We start from the raw sequence: 21,343 nt of genomic DNA, 5'->3' as shown, positions 1-21,343 counted from the left end.
ATTTAATTTTGCGACATCAAATAGTTTTGTCTTTATAATATCACACTTATTAATGTTTTCTGTTTGTCACAGTATAAATGTATATTTTTACACAAAAATGTACAGTACCGTCCAAAAGTCTTAGGCCGCTACCAACTTTGTTGTTTACAAATGTTTTAAGGACAATCCATATTTATTTTTCAGTCTCTTTATTAAGATTCAAACAGAAATACAGGAAATATGTACAAAAAAAGTAACAAAATTAATAATAATAAAAAAAACAAATCAGAACAAACCGGCTTCTTTAAGCAAAAATCAGTATTTAGAGTGACCTCCTGGACTTCTTCCAGTTTCTCAAAGAAGAAACTCTGAGAAACTTCTCATCATATTTTGAAAGTTTTCTTGGCCTTCCAGTCCTTTTCCATTCCATTTAGGTTAAAGAGATCTAGGTTCCTGCTATTGCGCAAGTGTAAGTGGAGGTCACTAAATACTTGCCTTTTTAGCCTATAGAACCATTTCTTTTGGATCTGTAATTTAATTTTTTTTTTTTTTTTTTTTTGACTGATAAATAATCATATAGGGTCATTATACCATTGCTAAAACAACATCTAATGGTGGACTTTTGCACAGTACTGTATGTTTTCATATTTATACCTTTTTAAAGGGTTAGTTCACCCAAAAATGAAAATTGTGTCATTAATGACTCACCCTCATGTCGTTCCAAGCCCGTAAGACCTCTGTTCTGTTGTCAATCCGCGTTCAGTGATGCTGATGACGTAAGACGCTGGTGACGTGTTATCTGGTGCGCCCGAGCTTCGTTTACAGTCTGAGGGAGACGCACGCTGTAAACAAAACAATCTTCGCAAACATGTCTAAGGATTTCGACACAGAGGAAGACTTCCATTTTTTTGCCCAGCCATATTTATTTGAACCCGAATACACGGACGCACCAGATACACGTCAGCAGCATCTTACGTCATCAGTGTCACTGAACGCGGAAGACAATACAATGCTGAATAAAGTCGTAGTTTTTGTTATTTTTGGACCAAAATGTATTTTCGATGCTTCAAAACATTCTAACTAACCCACTGGTGTCACATGGACTACTTTGATGATGTCTTTATTTCCTTTCTGGACAAGGACAGTATATTGTACATACATTTTCAATGGAGGGACAGAAAGCTCTCGGACTAAATCTAAAATATCTTAAACTGTGTTCCGAAGATGAACGGAGGTCTTACGGGCTTGGGACGACATGAGGGTGAGTCATTAATGACATAATTTTCATTTTTGGGTGAACTAACCCTTTAAATGTATAGCTTTAAATTTTTCGAAGGTTATCATCATATGGTTATCATCATATGAGGTCCTTGGCATCATCAAATTTGAAAATCTGTGTTTTATTTGCTTATGGGGGGCAGTGGATGTAGACAGAAAGACACATGATCCTCCAGTGCAGGGTCATTTATAAACCCTCAAATTATTGGAAACAGTATCAATGCATTTTAGTATGATGCCGGCATGACTTTCATTAGCACAAACCTAAAAAAAGAGACAGAGAGAGAATGCTCTATTAAAAGGTCAGAACCCAGATATCAGCAGTTGCATGAATGGCATTTGAGATATTCCACGAGAGAGAGAGAGTGTGTGTGTGTGTGTGTGTGTGTGTGTGTGTGTGTGTGTGTGTGTGTGTGTGTGTGTGTGTGTGTGTGTGTGTGTGTGTGTGTGTGTGTGTGTGTGTGTGTGTGTGTGTGTGTTGATTTGCCATGCCACATATGTTATGATAGGTGCAGTAAGAAATCATTATGTTTGGACAGAGTAAGTATCACAACTGAGTGTTGTTAAAAATTCTGTGGTTTTATTCCCCAAACAGGGCTTTGTGTTATTCATTTAGTTCTATGCAGTAACTGTGTGTGTGTGTGTGTGTTAGTGAGTGAGAGTGCAATTAGCCCTGGTGCTCAGCTTTCAGCTCTACGCAGTGTTGATAAACTCCCAGAGTGCACTGGGACGAGCCGACAATGGCTCTATTAAGGCTGACAATCAACAGAAGAACGGAGGAATGATCTGCCTCCTCATTAGCATATGGCTTTAATCGGATTTAGGGCTTTAATCGCAAACTCATATGTAGTCCTGAGCCTAAAAAATTCTCCTTAATCATAAAACTAACCAGAAACTGTTTAATCAGACTTTTGCCTTTTTGTTGTGCGTCTCACTTAATTGATATTTATCTGCTCTGTTGTTACGCAGCTGTTGTTAGAGCTCCTACATGTGGATTTGTTTATTTGTTGTTTGTGTGTTGGTGAGCAGAAGCAGGCATGCGAGCTGGCTGGTCTGGAGCAACAAAAGGCGTCACTGCAGATGGAGTTAGAGCAGTGGAGACGTATCCGACAGCAAATACCAGTGAATCCCCCTGCCATAGACCCGGAGCGCCTGCAGGCCCAAGTCAAACAGCTCACTCAACGACTGAAGGTCTCTTACAATTATTTTCAGTTCAATAGGTACAGTTTATACATTTGACTGATAGATTAAAACAGTAACCTGTGTGGGACGATTCGCATCAGTACATCAGTACCAAACAAATAGACATTATGACAATGGTTTATGAAATCACTGCTTTTAGAAATATTGTTCTTTATAAAGTGGTTCTTTTAGGTCGTTTAACAACTCTTTTTATAACTAATATTTACAGTTGTTCATTTTGCGGTCACTTTTATACAAAGCAATTTCTGAGGAATATAACAAGCAATTCATCACAGGCAAACAATATTCATAGTATACAATACCAGATTTATTAGCAAGCTAAATTATAAAACAAGGTATTTAATATAATATAATATATAAGGAATAATTGACGACGGGCCATTGAATTGAATTGAATTATTGAAAAATAATGTACTCCTGAGGTGGTAATACCTCAGGTGTGAATTATTATTAAAATATTTCAGAACGTTAAATAATTGTATTATTTGATTATGTAAAGCAGTGGTTTCTAGTTGTATACAAGAAGTTTCTAAGACTATTAAGATGAGAAAATGAACCCATTGTTGATATTTTACTAAATAAATTAAATTAAACTGTGAAGTGCAGTAGTGCAGGTGTTTGCTAAAGCAACATCTAATCTTATTTGGACACCTATTCAGTCATTTATCTTATAAAAGAAATGGTGACCAATGGCTATAGATATATGCATATTCAAAAATGAACACTTGCATGATGCTGTAGATTTGATGGGCGTTGGGCAGTTGTCATTCATGAAATAATGTTCAAACATTAAAGTTTGAGTTTCTCCATTTGAAGAATCTTGTTAACTTCACTGTTAAGGGCCGTTGACACAGAACGTGTTTTTATATTTCAGTGCACTACTTTTTCATAGTTTTTCTATGTAAACACGCGCTAGACTGACGTGTCTGACCGTTGCGCTGGCGTATTGCGTCGGCTCGTGCATGACAAAGCGTTCTAAAAACGTGGCGATCACGTTAAATTAAGTTCAACTTTTAAAAGACGCGTCTCGAGACCTTACGTTTTTTTCCCCATTCCACTGCCCGCATCTTGCGTTTTTCAAAGCAAAAACATGTTCTGTGTGAACCAGCCCTCACATTGTTTTCCTTATTTATTTATTTATTTATTTTTCTCCTATAAACAAGTCAGTGTGTTAAAAGCTGGTGACACTTTTGGTGTATAATATCAGCAAACTGATTTATGGGGTCTGGCACTGCTCTTTATATTTCTGTGTTGGGCTCAATGATAGTGTCATGTTCAAGAGACAGGAGAGTGTGTGTGGGTGTGTGTGAAATGCAGTCAGGATGTGTGCTACATAAACGAGTCCTCCGTTCCTTTCAACTAAAGACAAGGTGCACATACAAATATCCATCATTCACATGATCACAGGCATCCCACCAACTCAACCTGTCGTCAGGGTTTCAGACGCTCTGTGCGTGTGCCTCTTACCTTGACACACATTCACAGAGGTTGAGCAAATGTGCCACTAAATAGATCAAAACCCAGCGTAATAAGTAATGCTATATATGATAAATATGTAAATATACAGTGGGACAAAACATAATCTAAAATTCAGTGACAAATAAGCATGTCTGAGATGAAGAGGAAAAATCCTTTAAAAATCCAAAATGCAAGTGTCATGTTCTTAGAATTGTAGACATTGTATTTTTGTGGGTTTCGAGCATTTTTTAGAGCCTTTATATACAAAATTTAAATATAAAGGCTCTAAAAAAGACAGAGTATAACCATTAAGTAAATAAATATGTTCCTTACTTTAAATATATGACTCTGTGTGCATGTCTTATTCATTTAAAAAGAAAAAATAAGCAAATAAAACAAACAAACAAAACCAATATACAAAAACTTACATCTATATCTATAACCTATTTTTTGTTTATGAATTTTCATGTAGTAGATCATTTTTTATATAATCAAAAAAAAACTGACCATGGCGGACATTCAGCAGTATCTACAGGGGTCCTCCCTGTGATTTATTATTGAAACAGAAATTATCATTACCTTCTTGTCATGATAAGAAAAGGGCTTGCTGTATTTTACTGACTTCTTTTGGGCCACCTTTTTTTCTTAAAATATTATACTGTTTTTTAATTAAAGAACTAATGTTAACAAAAAATTTGCATTTGTTACAACATTTATTAATTTTTGTTAATGATAGTTAATAAAAATCCAACTGTTTATCTGAGGTCCATTAAATACTATTAACAGATACAACTTTTGATTTTAATAATGTATTTGTAGATTAACATTAACTAAGATTGATAAATGATTTAAAAATATTTTTCACTGATGGTCAACTAATATAGTAACTAATGTTAACAAATGAACCTCAATGTAAAGTGTTACCGCAATAATAAAAAAAGATATATCAAACTACTTAGTTTAACTTTTTGAAAGAATTTTAATCAGATATTGTACTTAATTGCTTTATGTCCAGACTGATACTTTTTTTTTACTTTAAGCCTCACCTTTTAATTTAAGCCTCACACATAATATGTCTAAATAAATATACATATTTTTAAAATAACTGTATATATTTGGACAAAAAAATGAGTGTCACAACATTGACCTATAAAGAGAAACTAGAGCCAATACACGGGACATAAGTAGATGTGTATGTTTCTGTGAAACAGATGTGAAACAGCATCCTCATTAAGCATCCCGATGGCTCAATACTCATAAATGAGTCGTGCACAATGGGATATCAGATGATAGGATAAATGTGTGACTCTTTCTCTCCACAGAGTGCCAGCAGTGAGATGAGCAAACACACTGCTGCTAACAAGAGCCTGAGGGCTCAGTTAGATGAAAGAGATCAGACTCTGAAGGAACTGCACGAGAGGTAAATGCGCTCTATCCCCTCTCTTTCCTTCAGTCTTGAGGTATTCTCACTTCTTCACCCTCTCTTTCTCGTGCTCTGGGTCATTCTTGCAGTGTCTGATTCCACCATGTGGCAGACTTCAACACCAGATTTTGAAACGCGTGAAGCTGGCTATGTGCAGAGATACTAGCAGAGAGAGGAGGTGTAATTTCCTTCCCGTGTAGTTATGCACTATTGTCATAAGATGTCTTGCCCTGGGCACCGAGTCTGACAGTCTGTTGTGTTAACTGCATTCCATCTCCCTGTCCTTTTTATTTTCTTCCTTTCTCTCTGTGTCACTTGATTCTAGCCCATCTCAGTGGAAAAAAATGGCTGTTATAGTAAATAATACATTTAGTGAGGTTTTGCTTGAAACGAGTGCAAAATATCTGCCATTGAGGCAAATGCAATATTTTTTTCCTCTCAAGGAGAATTCTTGTTTTGAAGCTACACTGTGTAATTTTTTAAGTTGATTCTCAGCAAAAAAAAAACACTTTGTTTTTTCAAAAGTATATGTGTTCATTTATGTGTATTTACTTCCACCAAGTAATCAAGTATTCTCGTAAGCGTAGAATCTGCCATTTAAAATACATACGGGCGAGTCGCTCGAATGGCGGCAGCCCTGTTGCGCCTCCATCTTGAAAATACATACCTGTAAATTCAAGCTTCGCCTTTCGCGCTTTTACACTCAGTGGCACCGTGACAAATGTGAGGGGGAGATTACTCGCGACTGCCGGCAGATTTGAAAGCCAGATTTTTTAAGATGGAGGATCACGCCTATTCTTGTTGTGCATTGTTTGTGCATAACGCTAGATAAATTTATCTAGGATACTTTTCCTCACGTCAATGAACACTCATGGACGAAGTCGAACTGGAAGCCATGTTAATCTTGGAATAATACGGCCACCGTAGGAGTTAAAACGCCCTCGGAATGGGAGGGGCTAGAAAGTCATATTCAGTTGATAGTCATATACAATTTCACCGCTAGATGGGAGATATTCCTACACAGTGTAGCTTTAAGTATGTTCACATTTCTACTGGAAAACAAAGGCATGGATTGAGAATAGGATTTTTTTTTTCTTCTCCAGAATGTGCATGCTAAGGATTATGTGAATGTCACAGCGTGTGTCCGCATCCAGGTAAAACTCAGAGGTTTCACGCCAGTCAGTGACAACATGTGAAATCACAGATGAGGAATCCCTGTGAGCGGTAGCCGCCTTACGCCACGCAGCTTGTTTAAATGAAATACATGTCTAGACGCTGTAAAAAATACATCTGCTGCACTGCCTTCAAAAAAAGTGAATTTCAAAGCATGCTGCCATGTCCTGAGTCAATATCCGGCGCAGAGGTCTCTGCCTTATTCATAAAGGCCTGCCTTTCATGTGCCGCCTGTTGTCTTTCCATATCATAAATGTATTCATCTCCTTTGTTTTCTACTGCAAACTGTGCATCCATGATCTATGAAAGCACTTACAACTGTATTAGCATCCAAAATGCATTTTGAATTAGCAATCTAGCACCTCAACACCAAAGAGACAAAGCGGGGAGCGCGAAGGAAAGCAAACGTTCAAACATTTCAGCGGGCTGTTCTGAGGCTCGCGCCGGTCATCAGTATCACCGTCCCGCTATTCTTTTTGGGCACGCGTACCCCTAAAATAAATGTTATAGATCTAATTGCCATTTGGTCTCTTGAGCTTTGGGAAAGATGGAGTGAAGTGGGGGAGGATGGGTGAAGCGTGGCTGTAAGTCAACAGGAGAAACGGCTTCGTCCACTCTACAGCGGGGTCAATATGGGTTTTCTCATTAATGGCTGTTGGGTAACCTGACTCCATTTCCCCAGGCCACCCAGTCTTATTTAATTTAATGTCACTCCAATAAGAAGCTCTCACATTTATTCAGTGCATTTGCTTCAGGCACTCTCTCTCTGGAATTTGAGGATATTTATTTAAAAGGACCTTTACTCATCATTACAGCAGCTCTGGTCAAGGAGGCAGTCCGTAAAACAGCCCTCAAATGTTAACATATTCCAACACTTTTATATCACGGAGATGTGTAGATGTTTAAACTATTTAGTAGCAAATCTGGTTACAAGACTGCTGGCATTTTATTTATTTTCTCTCTGTTTAATTATTAATTACCATTTGTTATTTTTTTAAGTGAGTGAGTCCACATAAACAAATGGTGGTTTGTTTCTGAAAATGAAAAGCAAAAACAAAAAAAACTTAAATGTTTATCTGAATGTGTTTGCGTACAGGATCGGTGTTTTAGAGAGGGATGTGACGATGAAAAGGCAGCTGGTGGATGATGTGCGGAGCAGACTAAAGATTTGCCAGGACTCTGAGCGGAGCCACAGAGCAGTAACTGAAGACTTAGAGAAGAAAGTAGGTCCTGCTCGAACAACAGATGCTGTACTAGCCATGGCAACAGCCTTGGAGCAACCTGGAATTAATTATTCTCTCTGCCATTATTGATCGTGTCACTCATCCAGAGTCTGAACTTCCTAGACTTCCACATAACTGTCTGTTTAAAAATATTGAAGTAATTGAAATTTTGCTCTTAGTGACCCTAGTCTAATTTAATAACAATTGCTTTTCTTTGTTAGATAAAATCTCTCTCCGATGAGTCAACTAACCGGAAAGCCCTGGTCGACTCTCTGAAGAGAAGATTGACCGTTGCCACCGCAGAAAAAAACCAACATGAGACAACCAGCCAAAAACTCAAAGAGGAGCTTCAGAAAAAGGTTTAATAGCTTTGACTATCTGCATCAATCATATTTCCATCACACAGTAATTGTAATGTCACTTTAGTGATATGCTCTGTAAATGAAGCACTCTGTTTCAGCTTATCCTTCATTGTCTTCCTTTTTTGTTTTTATATAATTATTCACCTAATTACCATTAGTCTTGTTTGATGTTTGGCCTCAATTCCATACTTTGCCCCAGTTTCATCTTATGCTATTGATCTGTGGATTCATTCTATAATTTTACTAGATATCTGTTCTATACATCTGTTATTTTTCTATAGTGTAATGTACTAAATCATGAAATAATTGTGAGAATTTATAATAGTGTTTATTTGGGTGGGATTTCTTATTTCTGTGTGCATATCCCCAGGAGCAGAGAGTGACCGTCCTCCAGGTGCGGATAGGTGAATGTGATCAGGCCATGGCTGAGCTGGAGCGGACTGCGTCCCAACAGATGCATGGTTTAGCCGAGCAGAGCTCTCAGGCTCTGGAAACACTGCAGAGAAAACTCACCCTCGCTGACTCTCAGCTGCACCAGTACCGCACATTCACTGAGGTATTTGAACTGTCCAACTTCATATTACTTGTTTAAGCCGATGCATAGTACTGTTTTCACCTAACATGTCAAATGTGTATCCTGTGACCACTTGCAATTCTATTTCGCAGAGAAAGTCTCTGTTTTTATTAATAATAATATTGTGTCCGTGTGTGCGTGTGTGTGTGTGTGTGTGTGTGTGTGTGTGTGTGTGTGTGTGTGTGTGTTCTGCACATTTCATATTATGTTGATTTCAGGCATATCAAAGAAGTGCCATCACATATTTTCTGTATTTTTTTTTTACACAAATATTGAATGGTTATTTTCTTTTAAAGCTGCATGTAACCAGCAAAATTGACAGGTGAGGAGGCAACCTTTGTTGTCAGGACAGATTAGCATTTACATTACAAATGCAGTGAGGTCATTTGCGTTTTCAGCTACCTCTGAATGTGATCAGATCACGATACATTTTTAACACCTGTATTTACACTCTCCGCTTGTGATCAGATCACCTCAAACAGTTGTTAACGTGTAAACGGGGTGCTACATATGAGGTATGATCAATATGCAAACCTTGCAGAAAAAGATATGGCTTCCATTCCAAAACTCCTTTTGCAAACAATCTGTCATCAAAACCCAGCATGTTTTGTAGCCCGTGGTTTCGTATAGTCAACATAGTTAACCTGTAGCTGATTCCTGCTAGTGTGTTAATGATGGTCCCTGTAGACGGCCCAGCTCTCTGGCCTACATCCCCCTGTCATGGATTGATGAGCTTTGAACATGCCATCCTGTCAGGAAGCTTCAAGAGGGATCTTTTGGGATGATTATAATGACATTTGGGGATCCATCGAAGAGCTTTGTTTGAATTATGCAAATGTATGTGGCCATGAGTAATTGATAACATGTAGTGTGTTATAGTGCAGGTGTAACAGAGAAAGGATTTCATGCTTATAATTGTCTTCTCAACTTGAGGAATAGTTCAAATTGCATGAAATGCTTATTGCACTAATAAAGACATCTTTAAGACAGCGTGTTAGATTAGTATGACCTGGAGTCATTAAGAAACCTCATTAACACGACTGTATCCACCCTTTACTTTGTGTTGCTGGTAAACATTTACTTCCCCATTCAAATGGTGTTGAGAGTGAAAAATGCCAAATGTCACAAAAGATTTAAGATAAAGTCTAATTTATTTTCTCAGTAATTTCCTCCATAGTTTATCTTCTAATACAATCCAGCGTGGTTTAATGCAGGTAAGTCATTTAAAGAGGAATTTTTCTCCTCGGCTCCTCTAATCCTCCTCCTCTGCGAGGGAACTGGTAAATTGGCCCTGTGGCTAGGGTGATTGTGGGTAAGAGCCCTTCTCCTCTTGGCCCCCATCACACTATCCTGCAGTACGGTTGGCTCTCGAGAAGCGGTCAGGGGAGCTGTGCAGAGTATGTGATAAATTCGCTTAATCTCTTTCTGGATTTTTTTGTGCGCTGGGCTTAGGTCAATTGAATCTACCCTTTGACTAGTGACAGTGAATATCTATTAAGCTTTAAATAAAGTCATAGGCTCTTTTGACAGTTTGTTGATGAGCTGAGCATTCCTTTGGAGAATTTTGAATGTTGCTGGTTTAATAATGTTTATGTAGTGTATGTAAATGCAAAGCGAAAGGGGAGTGAAAGTTCACATTGACCAATTTATCTCAATTTCACAGGAATTTTCCTCTACCGCCAACAAAGATTATTAGCATTATTTGATGATTATTAACTCTTTACATTTTTACTCTATACCCTATTGCTACATAGTGCATATTTGTATAACAGTGGCATTTGTATAATCTACTCACAGTTTATCAGGGAAATAAATGATATACAATTGATATTTATCTATTAATTGTAAAACTTAATGACAAGACATTCTTTTTTGTTCTTATCTGTTGAATACACATCTATATAATAAACAATTACTGAGTTAAATTTCATTTTTATGTTTTTGCAAATTTAAAGTAAACAAATGTGATAAATGTCCTGATATGGTAATTGAAAAAAGCTGAATTGAAAGGATGAAATTCTGGGAAAGAATTCATGAACGAATAAAAAATGGCCCCATACTATCTGATTTTTATAATGAAGTAAATCACTTTAGTAAAATAAGACCTGGTTTTGAAATGGCTGTTTTTAGAATGCCAGAGGAGAAGCGTTGTTTGTTTGTTTGTTTGTTTGTTTAGAGTGTTTAGAGTGATACTCTATTTGAAATTGAAATATTCCCTAAACATTTATTTCAGTATAGAACCCAATGTTTTATATTTTAAAAACTCTCCCCCCAAGAAATTATGTGGAATCAGGAGACCTGGATATGCATATCAAAATCAGACAGAATGGGCTAAGAATTATTGTCTCACTGTTGTCTATACTATAGTCTATACTAAGTATATATTTTTATTATTACTTACTTATTATTATTATTATTATTATTATATTTATCTTTCGTATTATTCGCTCTGGGGTAGGGTGGGTGAAATAAATTGTTAGAGGAAAAGAGGAATGAACACATTTTGTATATTTTGTTTTTGCAATTAAAGATATTGGGGGGGGGGGGGGGGGGGGGTATGTTTTTTTCCCTAACAAATAATAATAAAATATTATGCCAAAAGATAAGCAGTGAAGCAGCTTTGTTATTATTAGGAAAAAAACTGGAAATGAACACTCTCAAGACTGTGTGTCAAGGTCAATGAGTCTCTTAAAATATCTTCTTCTTTTTTTCTTGGCAGCAAACTGCACATTTACGCTCAATTGCAGCCTGTTAAGTCACCTCTGCTTTGAAGTACATCTAATCTTTTTCTCCCCCTAATGTACATAAATGAATGTTTTTAGAATTTACACCTTATAGAGACATTTGCTAGTTTAGTTCCTAATGGCATTGCTGCACATTCGCAGTGTGTGAATATGAGGACGCAAGACTAACCTTTATGTAATCCTGTAGCATCCCCTGAAATATAATGAAGATCCATTTAAAGTATTTATGATGGAGGCTTTATGAAACAAATAACGGTGATGGGGAGATGTGGGAAATGGAGCATGCCCCAAAGAACTGTGCTCTGATCAACCGCGTGTGATTGCTCTCACTTATACTTCTGTGGGTTAACCTGGAATCACACACACACACACACACACACACAGACTGTCCATTCCAAGGTCAGGTTTTCACAAGGCTTATGGGGAATGATACAAGAGATTATTGCTACGATCAATAAGCTGAAAATGAAACAAAGGGGAGCTCACTTTATTGACTTTCTCATGTACAGTGGCAGCTTTAACATTTAATTGTCTCTCAGTATTTAGCAACAATTCCCATTTAGCTCGCTCAACGGGCCCAACAAAGAATAAGACTCAACGTTACCCACCGCCATTTTAAGAGCCTCTCGTCTCCCCATTATTTGCACTCTTCTGAGAGCACCTCTTATAATATGTGCCATACAAAAAATGAAGTAAATCAAAGTGTGTGTTTTTTAGCAGCTTGTCGTCTCTTATGTGCAATTCCTCTCCAAATCAACACGAGAGCCTTCGAAATTTCAGTGGATCTTGCATCAAAAGTCAAGAGCATCCGGCTACTCGTTCAGGCCGCTCCCAATTTGACGAAATCATCCCTAACATTGAGCTCTTGATCACACCACGTTCTTTACACCTTTAGCCATTTTAGATGTACTGTAAGAGACTATATGTTTATGCGTATGTCTATTTTCGCCATTATTTTTAAGGCACTGGCTAATGAATTGGCACAGAATGTGGAGGATGCTAAAGCCCGTTTGAGGAGGAAGAAAAAGAGTGAAAAAGAAGGAAACCGAATGTCTAAATGCTCACTAGTGAAAGCAGCATCTATCCTCAACATGACAGAAACAGACCTGGTGGACATGCTGGACACAGATGAGGTTAGTATTGACTGAGTATTGTGGGAAACAAAAGATAGTTACATAATGTAGAATAACGTGTATTACAAATGAAAAAATAAATAAAACTCAATACTCAAACAAACATTCCAAAAATGTATTTATTATTGTTATTGTTACTATTACTATTGCCAACCAAACATTTATTTGGCATAATTTGTACTTTTGAATATTCTGATCAGACCTGCCAATATTGTACTCATGGGTGTTTAAAGTACTTTATTTTTATTTTTTATTTTTCTCATTTCCAAATATTTAAGCTGGGCTGCTTTGGGGGTCATCCCGTGACACCGTTGCACTCCTACACACCCACACAAAAGAAATTTAGAGTATTTTCTTCATGGCTTTTAACAGCATTTCCGGCCATGTTTTATGATTTGCAGTGTGAGGAGGCGTGTGTGGGTCGTGGGCCAGACACAGATTGGACTGAACATGTACAGCACATCCTTCAGCAGCAGGTTTGATTTCATTAGCAACAAAAAAATATATATTAGTATTCACATTTTATCAATATACATAATTTTGTTAAAGTGGTGCTTTAAGGGAAATTGAACGTTTTTTAAACATATCCTGCAGATTTTAAAATGAACATATTAATCTTTTAAGGCCCTTTCACACCGTGAAAAAGCGAACCTAATCGCAGATGAATGGTCTATTCGTTGGTCTATATTTGTCAGGCTGAACATAAAGCAAAATCAAGGTACAATAGATGGTGCGCCGTGAACGCATCTTTCAGCTGCCCTGCCATCTGGCTATCAGAAGAACAGGAGCATGAGAGGCACTATTACTATTATTTCAGCAATATTTACAAAAATTGTAACAGGTGTGACGTTTAGCTAAAGTAAAGTCATTTCCCTTGTGGAATTTAATCATAAAAGGTCAGAAGCAAAAACATTGGACCATAAATTATATCTCAATGTGTATTATTTAATGTATCATTTAATTATTAAAGATTTGCATCATTTGATTTGATTTATTTGAGTAAATACTCAAAATATAGAATATAGAATTTTCTATAAAAAAAAAATTTGCAAGGGAGAAAAATTTTAAAGAAATCTACCTTTGTCCTAATTATTAAATATGCTGATAGATATATTTTTGTCAGTACAGTCTAAACAAATTGTTGAACCTAGTTCACACATATTTGTTCTTTTCCCCACTTATTTTAAAAATGAACTGTATGCATTAACTACAATACAAATTCATATTTTAAAATTAATTAATTAAAATCTTTTGACAGTCTTAGATTTTATTAAATAAAAAGGTAATTAATGCAAGGTGAAGAAAATGCACATATAAAACTGTAGTGAAAGAATGTGGTTTCGTGTGGGTAATTGAAAATATGTGCAGAATACAGACAAAAGAATATTGATGGGGAGACTGAATGTTTGAGTAATATTTTATGCAAACCACCTAATTATAGGTTATGCGTGTAGTGTAAAGCGAACTGCAAACATTTCATTTAGAGTAATTTTCAGGCTTGGGCTCAACATGTGTGGAGTGTGAAGAAGACTGCTGCTCCAGTGTCCAATTTATAGTGCTTGAGCACCACCAAATGTTCTGATATGTGTATCTGCATCAACTCTAAAGACATGACCCAGAGCTCGAATCCTACTGGTTGGTGCGCTTCATAGCTGGAGGGGAGAGGGGGAGCTGAGGGGGGGGAGACACAGTACTCACCAAAGAAAAACTTCGCTCCCGGTGTGAAAGGCTCAATAAGAAACCGTTGTTTCAACATTCAAAATCTAGTTCACACCAAATATTCATGTTATTCATTTTATGATTGACTGAATTAGCTCCCGTTCTCCTTATTTCAAACTTCAGCCTATTTTTACATACAGTTTTTGTTTGTCATGGATAATATGAAATCTATTAGCAACAATATCTAGGAGATCATTAAAGAATTTATGATTTCTGCTTTCTGTGTGTATGCGTATGTTTGGTTGTCAGCCTGAAACGTGCATCTTGTATGATTCACGGGCTCTGGCGTGTCACTACAGCGCTAGTGGCTTTGACCTTTGACCTCTGTGACCTGTCTATACCCAGTCTGCACATCTCTGCCTCTTGCCGCTGGACACTTTAGAGGACTCTGAAGACTGCCATCAGGCAGCTCAGTCTTTCTCCCTCCTTTTTTTCTCTCTTTCTTTCTCTTGCTTCCTCTGCTGGGCTGTAAGACCCCGAAGCAGCTTGTTAGTGGTGGGCCAAGTATTGATCTGGCAGGTCTGTCGATGCAGGGAGATTGAGCCCAGCTCCACTAGAGACTCTCCACCAGCAGGCTGCTATTGACACACTCGCATACATACACGTACACACAAACAGAGCAGCGGCCCGCAGGAGACTCTTCACAGGCAAGTTGCTATCGACGTTTTCTCGGCTTGGCCGACACGACTGCTCGCTGTATGACAAGGCTGAGACCAGCCAGAGTCCCCAGAGAGGTGTGCTGACACCGACACGGTGACCCGCACGTTAGTTTTTCTTTTCTTTCAACATGCTCATCCTGTTTTTTTTTCCACCCCCCGTCTCCTAACGTTCCACAGGGAGGGTGGCTCTTCCTCTGACTAGTGATCAAGCGAGTTTATTGGCAGGTGAGTTTTTTATGTGTTTTTTTGTTTTCTTTTGGGGGGGGGGGGGGGGGGGGGTAACAGACGACTAGGTCAATGTTGCAATTTGTTTATGTTGTACTAGCATGTTTTTATCCAACCCGGGCTCATTGGAAAAACGCACCTGTGGCAACATTTTTGCAAATTGATATTGCGTTGCTGCTTGCACTTTTCACAACACTTTCAAAGGGAAAGGTCCAGTGAGTGGGACTGTAATCGCGTTCCATTTTATCCGCCACGTTTTGATTGTTTTATGTATCAGTTCAGAAATTAAATTAAATATATTGAGTGTCCCTAAAAGGTTAACGCTCTATCACGTTTAAATGTACCACCTACACTAAACCTAACCGATAGTTTTAATGCATTTCCTGAACCAACCGTGCCATTTTAGCTTGTTTTACAAGTCTTTGTGCTCTTTTATTATGACTCGTGTTTTACGGGACTCGTACCCGAGCGCCCCACATCGCAGATGCTATGTGTACTGAGCAAGTTTCCTTCGTCAGAAAAACCATACATGCGGAACTGATTATGTGATGCAATCGTCAACATGTATTTGTTTACAAATCATGCACTGTGGTAATAGCATTTTGAGGTTGTAGTATTGTGTAGTATAGCGTAGTAATGTGCAAGGTACCACACAAAAAAAGTCTATTACACTCATAATCATAATTTGTGTCAAAGGGAATACAAATTGCAGGTGTTTTAATGCCCTCTAGTGTCCATTCCAGCTGGAAACTGCAGTGAATTGCAGGTATAAGTACATTTTGTGAGTTTGGAGCAAAAATGTAGGTAGAGGCATGTTTTTCCAATGAGCCCAAGTTGTTTGATCTTCATATGATACTCCAAAGCCACTGGCGTATGCAAAGTCCCATGTCAGTACCACGGCCTTTTTGGTGAAATGGTAATGTGTGTGTGTGTGTTACCTAAGCGAGGTCTTTTCTCTCGCCTGTCAGTCTCTGTGTATAGCGTGAGCTGTCACTGTCAGCCACTAATGGTGGTACCACTGTGACGACTTCTTATTACTGCTGTGGCCCTGTCAATAGCACAGCCATCACTCCAGTGCCACATGTCAACGTAACAAGCTCATGCATGTCAGAATAATGTTGGGACTCGGTGTGCGCGTTTTGAAGAGGTGCCTTTCACTCTCATGTCATTTTATCTGCCTGTCTGAGTCGCACAGGAAAGGAAATCACACAAAAGCTTACGGACTGTTGCTTCTGATCTGTTGCCTTTGCCACAGCGCGTTTCTGCTTTGCTGACTTCAAATAACATTAATGAACATATCTCTCTCTTTGGATATCTCTCTTTTCCCCTTTTCTTGCCACAACGTGCTCCAAGCACCTCTAAACTCATTCCCTTCTCTCTTAATGAGACAACAACACTTCCACACTTGAGGGTCACAACCTGGGAATAACACCGACAACCTATAAGCATTTAGTCCACAGTGCTCCCTGCGGCTTAATGTGTCAGGCCGTGAATAACCCATCCTATGCTGAGTGTCCACCCGCAAACCCTCATCTAGCCCAGGGACCCCCTTCGCCCAGTAGCAGTAGACATTTAATTGCTTGCGTTTATTTGTGGATTCCTAATTATTGACTAGAGGTAAATTATAACACCACGGCCTTTATGAAGAGATGGAAATGACTGTTAGAGCTAATGAACTGAGCCACCCTGCCTCTAGTCATTTATCAAGCACATTCATTTCGGCCTGACAGCACACTCGTATTATTTCATGACCAGCAGAATTTGGATTGTAATGTCCACAAATTTCCAGCTGTAGTGTTTCTGTCCTGTTAGGACTGCGCTGAGAAGAGTTTTTTCAGTTTGTGTGGTCTGACTCCATCGTGTGACCTTATCTGCTATGTTTTTTTAGGCATATGGGGTGGGGGGGGGGGGGGGGGGGTATACTGTATAGACTTAATTTAATTGCTGCGGCAACTAATGCAGTGACTGAAATGGGCAGAGCTGCAGCCCACGGTAATCTTTGTGTCAGCTTTATATATATATATTTTTGGCATCCTTTAATTTGTGCAAAAATATAATGTAGAGAACAGAAAGTCTACATGCAATGACACCTGTTCTATGATGAGCATGTTTTTAATTTCTGAGTTACAATTTTTATATCGGGGTGGAGGCTATCAGTGTTATTTTAGTGTTCTTGTTAGTATTTCATCATATTTTGAATTAACTTTTTATATTTTCAGTATCATCCTCATTTGTTTAAGTTTTAGTAATTGTATGTGCTTTTGTCATTTTATTAGTTTTTGTTTTTTAAAATATTTCTACATAGCTTTAATTTTTATTTCAGTTTTCATTCATTTCATAACATTTCAATTGCCGAAAATCATTTTAGTTAACAATAATGATTCATTTTAGTAAGCAATGACAACACAGGGGCCTTTTAAGTTAAAAAAATATCAGGGAGATACAACTGTCCTGATATCATAATGAAAAAAGCTTCATTAAAAGAATAAAATATTACAGACTACCTTATAAAGTAGAAAACAAAAATGAGCAAAACAGCCTCACTGCTTGTTCATTTTTAGAAAAAAAATGTAAGAGTAAGATGTACAGAATTACACTCGCATTTGGAAACAATTTTATGTTTTTATTTTGTTTACACCAGTCATTCAATTTAAACTTTTCTTTAAAATGGTATAAAAAAAATCATACCCATGTGAAATTAATATAAATACAAAAAGTACATATATATATATTAGTTTTTGCTTCTTTTTATTTATTTATTGTGGAACCTTTTATTTGTCATCATTCTCTTTCCATATAATGACCGTCACTCCATATGCATTCAACAGTACTAGCAATGTCAAGCACCAGTGAACCTAACATGACAGCATCGTCAACAGACCACTCTTCTCCGAGCGTGATGCTATTGTTTGATCCTCATTCTGCTCCCTCCCCTCCATCAGTTCCTAATGAGAGAGAAAGGGAACAAAGACTGCTCCATATTTATTCTACTGTGTATTTAGGTCAGATCTACCGGCTCAGGTTATATAGACCTGACGATGTAAGAAACAACATTTAAAAAAAGGAGTTTTAATTACAAGTATCTGTGGCCCCAAGTGTCCAATTCCCTTTCATATTGGTCTCCAGTGACCTGAAAAGGAGAATGGAGAAGAGAGGCATTGCAGGGTGGGTAATTACTGGTACAGAAGAATAGATTGGCGCTACGCTTGATTTTCTTACCTGATCTCTTGTTTTCCCACATGTGACACATTCATTATCTTCTAATCAAATGCAGACTTTAGTAGGTCTTGGGTGTTTTGGTTGTTGTTTTTATTTATTTTTTTATTCCCATGTTCAATAATGTTGATTTAAAATTAATGTTGTGAAGATCAAAGATCAGAAAGCTTTATATGATCATATATAAATATCGGGGGGGGGGGGGGGGGGGGTTCTTTTTTTTCATCCACATTCCATGGTGGTCTGGATGGGGGAGAGTTCGGCAAAATGCATTGAAGTGGCATCGGAAGAGTTGTTTGCCAACAGATTTCAATATTTCTTCTGCACCTGAGGACATGCCGGAAGAAACGGTGCTTTATAGATATTTGTCTCAACCTGCAGCGTCACTTGGCGTAGATTTCCCAAAACATTTAGCTGATTGTACGCAGATCTACTCTTGGTTTGCACACAGACTGGCCCCACAAAAGCTACTCTTAAGGCTGATAACAAAAGGAGCCTGATCAATCCATTTAGAGAGAGTATCTGTGGGTGTGTGTCTTAGCGGGATGAAGCTCAGAGTGTATTGTGACTGAGCCTGTAGCTTCGCCCCAGGCGCCTTCACACTCTATGAAACCAGCGTCACTTAATTGGACTATAAAACACCTTCATATTGTTGCAGGTTTTTCCCCCCCTCTTCTCCTCAGGCCAGGCCAGTCGATTCCGAATCAACTCCTGGGTGTGTTAATGAAAACGCAGCCCAAAAGAGAGCTTTGTTGAATAGTGAACAGCTCACCAGGGCTGTCCAAAGGGAGGAGATTACCTGCTAAAGCAGCTGTTACATGATAATGACAGAGTCTGCTGTCCCTGTGGGCCTGTTTGAGCGAGGCAGCCAAGATGTGACTTAGGCCTCCCAGGCTAGCGTGGCATCAGATGCCGTAGCTTTTCAGTGTTTTTGTGCAATAAAATGGGACATTTTTAAGAGTAATTAAATAATATCACATTCCTTTGCCATAACCCCTGCAGCCCTTTCCTCTGTAGTTGAAGTTTAGCACCGCTCAAGTGGGCTTTTGATGAAGTCAGGACGGAGACCGGCTTCTTCTCCAGTCTACCTGCCCCAGGGGAAAACACTGCTCCCTCTCTCCCTAATGAGACTTTCTTTCCTCTTCATTTGCGATGCATCTCTCTTTGCTCTTGCGTTTACACATCTCTCTTTTTCGGTCTGACACTCAGGATTCTGCTGGAGTTAAGACCATTTATTTTTCTGTGCGAAGTCGCTCAATGAAGAATATAAAAAATGCATGTTACTGTGTGTCTTTTAGAAAAGTTTAATCCAATATTTATGGATGATGCAGGCCTTTGATCCCCAGTGCTAATTAACACAGAGTCCTTGAGAAGGTTTTGGGTGGAAGAAGAAAGTGAAGTCAGAGGATAGGTTAGCGCTTGGCTTTAGCACAGAGCAGACGCACACACTGCGCGTTTATCATCCCTCTCTCGATCCTTGCATCGCCAGGAGCAGTGGCAGGCCGTGAGTGGCATGGCTGCAAATCAAACATCAAAACATTCCCATTTACTTTTTGAGGAAATGTGTTTTCCACAAAATATCCTCTTCTAGAGATTGAAGAAAAGCCTCCGTGACCTGTTCCTCGAATTTGTTCCTTGTCATAATTAATCAGAGTGAAGAACTTGAGTTTCATCACAGGTTAGAGACGTCATCAAAGCCGAAAGACACCCCGGAGAAGCTGTCTGGTGTCAAAAAAAACGCACAGGAAAAAAGCCTCTCTTTTCTTTTTGACAGGTTTTCCTTTCTTTTTCCCCCTCTCTCTCTCCCTAGATCCCCTCTGCAGGCCTGCTGATGGACGCCATGCTGGTGAAGATGAAGGAGGGCAAAGTGCTGACAGAGGAACTGGCTGCACTTACAGCTGCAGTCAGCAAAAACGCCTGACCAGAGAAAAAAAAAAAAAAAGACGGAAAGGGAGCAAGAGACTGTGGAACTTCTGTAAGATGGAGTGTGCCCTGCATGGCAGTGGAGGCCCCTTGTCTACGCAGTACTCCACCCGTTTTCTGCTCTTACCCTCTTGTATTCCTGTGCCGCTCACAACAAACTTTCAGATAAATAATGCAATATAAAGTGCTCTTTGTGATTCGCCTCTGAAAAAAAACATTGATTTCTTGGCAGAAAAGATGATACAGGACTTGCAAACCAAAAGCACCATTTGGTTTGTTATTTGAAATTTATAGATTTCAGAAACCACTGAGAACCAGATTTTAAGGAGATTAGTTTCTTTATTTGATCTCTAGTGTTTTAGTTTAATGTAAATTATTGTGCACTTGATGTTTTGACCTGATTTGCCCATGAAGAATATTTTAGACGCATTGGCATGTATATGTATATGTAGCCCCAGCAAACTTCAGTTCACACCATCAAGGCTAAAGAACAATCAGCAAAATAATCCTACCAAAAATTGTTCATTCTGTTCATTCATCATCTTGCTCTTCAGTTGGATCCTTTATGCTGGGATCATTTTTTTAGCTAATTCGTTTTTGTACACTTCATTTTCATTAGCGTAAAGAAATAGCAAGTATCTTAAAGCTAAAAAGAATTTGTTATTGCATAATTATCAATAACCTTGGACAATTTTAGATATAAATAAATTGTATGATGGTGTGTTATATTTTGTGACAGTGAGTAGTGGATCAACCATTTTCATTTCTTAATTGTAACTAAAGACAGATTTTATGAGAATTAAATTAATGAGAAAGTTCCAATGAACAAATGGACAAAAATGTATTGCATTGGATGATGGTTGCATTAATTTGCTTGTATGCAAAATATGTTTATCACTATAACTGAGAGTGAGACCCGACCATTTTTCAGTATTTCAATAATTCCAATTCAATTTATTTATATTTTAACACAGCATTTTCCAGTTGCATACGTGCAGATAATATGTAATATATATATACTCTGTATGATTAATGGTGGCTTAGAGGTTGC

The 21,343-nt window shown here is 38.2% G+C and overlaps 1 protein-coding gene across 3 annotated transcripts in view; it reads left to right on the top strand.

Moving 5' to 3' along the window:
- The window catches only part of cntln (centlein, centrosomal protein), a 175,796-nt gene extending 154,988 nt beyond the window's left edge, over positions 1-20,808 (top strand). For all 3 annotated transcript variants that reach the window (XM_056265144.1, XM_056265143.1, XM_056265145.1), the window contains 8 exons: positions 2,287-2,448; positions 5,241-5,338; positions 7,611-7,737; positions 7,959-8,096; positions 8,470-8,655; positions 12,380-12,550; positions 12,952-13,026; positions 20,180-20,808. In XM_056265144.1, the coding sequence (XP_056121119.1) occupies positions 2,287-2,448; positions 5,241-5,338; positions 7,611-7,737; positions 7,959-8,096; positions 8,470-8,655; positions 12,380-12,550; positions 12,952-13,026; positions 20,180-20,290 (1,068 nt within the window). In that variant the 3' untranslated portion in view covers positions 20,291-20,808. The remainder of the gene's footprint in view (positions 1-2,286; positions 2,449-5,240; positions 5,339-7,610; positions 7,738-7,958; positions 8,097-8,469; positions 8,656-12,379; positions 12,551-12,951; positions 13,027-20,179) is intronic.
- The last annotated feature ends 535 nt before the right edge of the window (positions 20,809-21,343 follow it).

This window comes from Rhinichthys klamathensis, unplaced genomic scaffold, assembly GCF_029890125.1.
Source record: "Rhinichthys klamathensis goyatoka isolate OS25496 unplaced genomic scaffold, OSU_Roscu_1.1 h1tg000229l_1, whole genome shotgun sequence".
NCBI classification, from domain to species: domain Eukaryota; kingdom Metazoa; phylum Chordata; class Actinopteri; order Cypriniformes; family Leuciscidae; genus Rhinichthys; species Rhinichthys klamathensis.
Note: the sequence above shows the minus strand (reverse complement) of the source record. Positions and strands in the feature narration are given on the sequence as shown.